Source organism: Blennius ocellaris (genome assembly GCF_963422515.1).
Source record: "Blennius ocellaris genome assembly, chromosome: 5".
NCBI classification, from domain to species: domain Eukaryota; kingdom Metazoa; phylum Chordata; class Actinopteri; order Blenniiformes; family Blenniidae; genus Blennius; species Blennius ocellaris.
The window spans coordinates 25,713,605-25,719,604 of NC_137654.1; the positions used below are offsets into that span (position 1 = coordinate 25,713,605).

Genomic DNA, 6,000 nt, shown 5'->3' on the forward strand with positions numbered 1-6,000 from the left:
CCCGGGAGAGTTTGATTGATGAACACAAAGATAAATGTAAATAGGCTTATGGTGCCACCACAGCAGAGTCCTCCTCAACCGACCCCCATAGTCTCAGCATAGCACGGCAGTGTGGAACCACAAAGGGAACAGTCAACCCAGATACGGCTGTTATGAAACCAGAATATGGGAGCCACAAAATGAAGGCTTGGACCACATAAAATGAGGCATTCACTGCAACCCCGATGCTTGTAGGTCCCATCCTGCGTCTGTTCTCTGACAAGGTAGACCTAACGTACATCCCTGCAGCTGAAGGATGATTGTTTCAGTGATTTAATGCAAGCGAATCGCTGCGATTCCCTCGTTAGATTCCCTGCAAAGGAGACAGGAGGGAGGAATGTTGCCGGGTCAATAATTGCACAGAATGACTCATAAACAATACACAAATGAGTTGTCATCTTACTCACATCTTAACAGACAACCTCTTTGTTCAGTGGTGAGATCATAAAACTAGACAAACAAAAAAAAAAAGATGCCAATTTTCTACAAATGTTCCAGCCAATCACAAAGCCAGCATGAGTGAACCGAGCATTCAAAAAAAAGAAAAATGCATTTCTTTACCGTCTCTTTGATATGGAAGCTCTGGACCAAGCAGAGAACAGTGAAACCGCTTGGTCTTTGAAACATTGGTAATCAATGTGAATAAACGAGGTTGCATTTGAGTGTTCAGTGTCTTGAACCGTGGTGCTTTCAGTTTCTAGCCATCATGCAGTACCTGCAAACATCCATCCATTAAAGCAGATATTTAATCAATTCTTTAAAGATGACAAAACATCTGTTGTCGCTCCCCGACAAACGTACGTCTCATATCAATGTCAATGTGACGTGGAAAAAGCCTTAATGCTCATAAATATTGGGGTTTCAAGCTGTTCTCTCCTCAAACCCCGAGTCAATAACGTTTGCAACGACACAAAGAGCAGTAAAGTTTGCAACACAAACAGCCGCAATCAACGAGCGCGAGCACTGTGACGGTGATTAAAGTAAACAACTTCGACACGTTGCAGCAGCCCATGAAATTGAAATCTTATCTCCACATATCAGATCCTCCCTTCTGACCAGGTGTGAAAGCACCCAGGGGGTTCCCGAGATCAATCGATTCCCCAGTCGAGCAAAAAGAGGCCGACGCCTGCGTTTACGCAAGTCAGTGAGAAGAAACACAAACACTCAGGAAGTACAGCTCAACACGTACAATACCTCAAGCGTCAACTAGGTCAAGACCAAATATTCTTTCGCGTACGTTTAACTGCCCCCCACCCCCCCCCCAAAAAAAACACATTTAAATCAGTAAAGAAATATTCACACAACTCAAAGGAGAGCCACTCTGAAACTAACAGAGCTAAATTGAGGGAAACCCACAGTCCTTATTTTCAATCCATTCCTTTTGGAGGTCTTAAGAGCTAAATAGGATAAACAGTGATGTCGCTCGAAGAAAACACCAATTACAGCGCACCCCTGCTATTCACAGTCGACAAACGCTGCGGTCTCACGCCTTCAATACGTGGGCACCAACACTGAAGACATTTATGTTAATCTGGTTTTACCTTCTAGCCACAGTTGATTGCAATGCAGCGCAGGAAGTAGAGGGATGAAAAGGGGATCTTTCTTTCTTTTTTCTTCTTTTCTCCAGCAACAGTCAAAAATACCCCCGTCTGCTCACATCATTTCACAAATATGTTCAGCCTCTCAAGAAAACCCTTAATGCTAAACACCTGCATTTAAGCTTCACATAAAATATTGTGCTGAAGTCAAAAGAATGTATGGAGACTAGACACCTGGGTACATTTTACGCCATTTTGGGAGACAAATCTAAATGGCAGGAATTTTTTTTGTTTTGTTGGGGGGGGGGGGGGGGGGGGGGGGGGGGGTTGGGGGGGTTATCGGCCTGATAAAGTTTGCGGTCGGCTGACGGTCTCAGGTGTGCAAAGCTACAATAACCCCTCCCCGGTGACCTCCACTTGGAAAGGCCGAAGAGAGCCATTCAAGTGGTATTATCTGTTGAATTTGTATGAAGGATGCTGAATTCTTCCAGCAGATGTTTCCAGTGACAGTTGTGAGGAAAAGGTCCCATTAAAAGGGTCAGGCAAACAGAGTGGAGACTCCTCAGGAATTCAACCTCTTAAGCTGCTGACCCACATTTACACACATCAACAGGATCCTTCCACCTCTGCAGGATGGACGAGACTCAAGATATGCTCTGCTTGCACAGAAATTAATAAAGGCATTTTATTTGGAAAGAGTCCCGAAATCCCAATACTTGCTCCCAAGCCCATCAGATTTTCACTGAGATGATGAGATTATTATTATTATAATTACTTACGTGATGGAATAATCCTTCAACCATTTCTTTCCAAATAATCACTTGTAACATCAAAATGACAAAATAATCTTTTAAATATACCGTTTACATTTCCTGTACATCAAACAGTTACCTTCAGATTTTGTGTTTTGTAAAACTAAGAGTTCAAAACTCCCTTTACTTAAATAAATAACTGATTTACGACCAAGAGAAGCAACAAATCCTCCAACATAAAAGCTGAAATTTTTATTGGAAATGGCCACAAAACCAGCAAATCTGTTTTTTATTTTTCTTAAGGCCACCTGATCATTTCAAGTGTTGGTTAACAGAAACACAAAATCTTGAATGTTTAGCCTTGCAGCTTTTGTTTTTGTAACACTACCAGATTTTTTTGGGGGGACCAACAATGGGGGAAAACAATCCATGTGCTACACGTTACTTTTGGGCTCTACAAGTTTACAAACGCTAAACTGAAAACAATTGTTATGACTTCAACGATCGGTCCAAATAGTGTTCAGTTTTCTTTATTTTTGACTCAAATGATCATGGAGTACAACGACTCGCAGCCTGTCACTGTTAACATTTCAGGCTCAAAGAAAACATCTCAAAGTGTGACAGTAAAGGATTTAACTCAACATCAAACATCCACCAAGTTGCTTTTCGTGTTTGTTTGACCTTCCCTCTGAGGATTGAGAGGCTGGCACGGAAGGGGTTTGTTTTTTTCAGCACGCACACGCCTTCCCCTTTTGGCCCAACGCTGTCTCGGAGGGCGTCTGGCAAATCAACTGTTAATAATGACATAACACCACACATAGCCTCTCCTTCCCATCCCCTGCTGACTGTGATGTAACGATGTGTCAACTTCAGACCATGTCCAATGGCGGATTCTTGGTGAAGTTTGTTTTTGCTTCGCCCCCCCCCCCCCTCACCCTCGGCCGCCTGCCTTTTAACTCTGAATATAAGTTGGATTAATGGTCTCCCTCTGTCCAGATGTTACATGGTGATGGAGGAGAGGGGGAGGAGCTAGTCTTCTCTTGGAACCTCAGCTCGGGGCTGAGAATCAGAATTCTGAGATCAGAATCTAATGAAACTAACATTTAGCAGGCCCTGTTCTTCTCTAGAGGCCAGCCTTCATTTGGAAAATCATCAAAGATGTGTTACTGTGGCATTAGAAACGTCTACTCAGTCAGATCTGAGTTGAGTGTGACACTGGACATGAGTGCAAGGGGAACCAAACAGGAGGAGCAGTTAGTTCAACAGGTCTGCAATGCATTGTCACCAGAGCAGTGGTGCATTTGATACCTCATTATTACTATCAGGGATTTGGAGAGTATTAGGCAGCTCCTGGGACGTAAGAGGATAAATTCATTCATTTGACTATCAGACAGTGCCTCTGCTGTCACCAATAGAGAGTGATTCCCAGGCAGCTCCCGGAGGCTGCACGTCGGGACAAGCCGCGCCATTAAGAGCAGGCAGACACAAACTGTTGTTTTCATGTGCGCCAAGTAACCGAAAACAAACATGAAAGCGGATCCGTTTCCCTTCAGGTTTCATCCGCTCGCGGACTGCCTTGTTCACATTCTCACAAACAAGACGATCTGCAGGCTTGGACTGAATGGTGGCGATCAGCTGCAGCCACACAGAGAATATACAGTGTTGGAGCAGAGATACATTGTGGTCTGTTCTCTCTCTCTCTGTAAATAGGTCGCCCATTGCCTTTTACCTGCTGAATATTACAGGAGTGAATAAGCTCAGTGTCTGCCGTTATCCTTAAGGGCAGGCCCATTCTCTGGAGCTGTGCTGAAAAAGCACAGACAGGTTTTTTTTGTGTGTGTATGTGTATGTGTGTGTGGGTTTGTTTTTTTTTTTAGGCCAGATTGATTATTTGTGCGGCTTTTCTCTCCGATTAAAAGCTTCCCTGATGATCGATCCTTTGCCTCGGAGGAGCCTGGCTGTGTCACACACTGTGTTGTTATGGAGGTGATCGCGGGCCTGTGCACACAAGATGCTCTGCAGGAGGGGGTGGTGGTGGTGGTGGTGGTGGGAGAAAAGTGCTCATGTTCTCCGCCACTATCACAATGCAACACAAAAACACAACAGGCTTCTCCTTACCCACGGTGGCACCGTTAGGAGACGTGATCCCCAGGCTGAGTATAAATCCCATGTAGAGCAACCTCATCGCCATCTCCTGAGCAATGCCCGACGGCACTGCTGTTAGAAGGGAATAGGTGAAAAGTTGGCCGGGTTTCTGGAAGCAAACAGCCCGATCAGCCACCTCATCCGAACCCTGTCCAGTAGTGGTCCGGCTACGATTGTCCGTTCAGTTGCGCCCTCAGCCCCGCAACGCTTTGGACGAGCTATTATTATTATTAATAATAATAATACTAAAAACAAACAAACAAACAAAGATGATCCGCTGCAGCCCGATGAGGCGATATGGGCGATGCAGCAGCACGCGCATGTATATCTGTAATTGATTATCGGCGTTCAAACATGATGCACCGGGTAACCTCAGCCTGTGTGCGGCTCGCTCTCAGCACACCATGCCACCACAATAGTCCAGTTTGTAAGAGAGACGCGCTGCAGCCGCTCAGCTCATTCCGCGGCAAAGTGGAGCGAGGAAAAAAAAAGTAAATGAAAAGGTAAAAAAAAAAAAAAAAAAAAAAAAAAGCCCCGTTTCTCAGTCTGAGCGCAAACGTCTCCCTGCGCTTGTGGCTGCATGAGTGGATGGTCAGTTTGCGTGAAGCCCTACGCCGTGGACGAGCCCGTGACGTAAAAGCTCGACTCCTCAAAAAAAAAAAAAAAAAAAAGGGGATAAAACCTCAGCCACACGGCGCGTCTGCGCATGCGCAAGCACACCTCCTTTTCTCCTATTTCGTGCGCTTTTTCGTCAACGGTGGAGAGGGACAGAGAGAGAGAGAGAGAGAGAGAGAGAGAGAGAGAGAGAGGCAGAGAGAGAGAGGGTGGGGGTGGAGGTGGAGCTGCAACTAGCTCTCCTCCACCAGCCATGTTGGGTCAATATTGATCCCAAATCCAGTTTTGATTTTTCGCAACACAATTTAAATAATATCTATAACAATCCACTTTTCCAGATGTTGGTTTTTCGGTGAGTTTCCCCACCATTTTAGTTCAATTTATAGGCAGATTAACTCTTCATAGAAAAATATGTCATTTCCTCTCAACTTGAATGATATTTCATGTACTTTGCATTAATTCAATATGCCAAAATGTAAAAACACTGAACGTGAGCCATTATTCTAAACATAAACCGTGCTAATAATGCCCCCTAGTGGTGCACACAGAGAATTTATCATTATCACAATATAATTATTTTTTTCACAATACTGTACTGAGTTGGTGAAATAGTTCAGTTGGGTGTATAATTATATATTTATATATTTAAATAAATAAATAAAAACTTTGGGACAAAAGTGAAACTACCATCTGGATTCACGTTAAAGGCCACGTCAGATATTGGAGAAATTATAGTTTTTGTGCAAAACGTTATCCCAGAGGTATTTATAAATAGAAGAAAAGTTAAGTTCTGTAAAAATTTTTGTTTCAGATTTATTTTGATTATTGACATATTCATGTTGATCTTTTTTTAACTAAATGCATCAAAAAAGATATGTGTTTTTGTTTTATTTTTAAATCCAAAACTGGTG

General features: G+C 43.5%; 1 protein-coding gene across 1 annotated transcript in view; it reads right to left on the minus strand.

The window, feature by feature from the left end:
• The window catches only part of lrp1ab (low density lipoprotein receptor-related protein 1Ab), an 81,240-nt gene extending 76,660 nt beyond the window's left edge, over positions 1-4,580 (minus strand). The window contains exon 1 of the mRNA XM_080495969.1: positions 4,448-4,580. Coding sequence (XP_080352095.1) covers positions 4,448-4,520 — 73 coding nt within the window. The 5' untranslated portion in view covers positions 4,521-4,580. The remainder of the gene's footprint in view (positions 1-4,447) is intronic.
• Between the last annotated feature and the right edge of the window lie 1,420 nt (positions 4,581-6,000).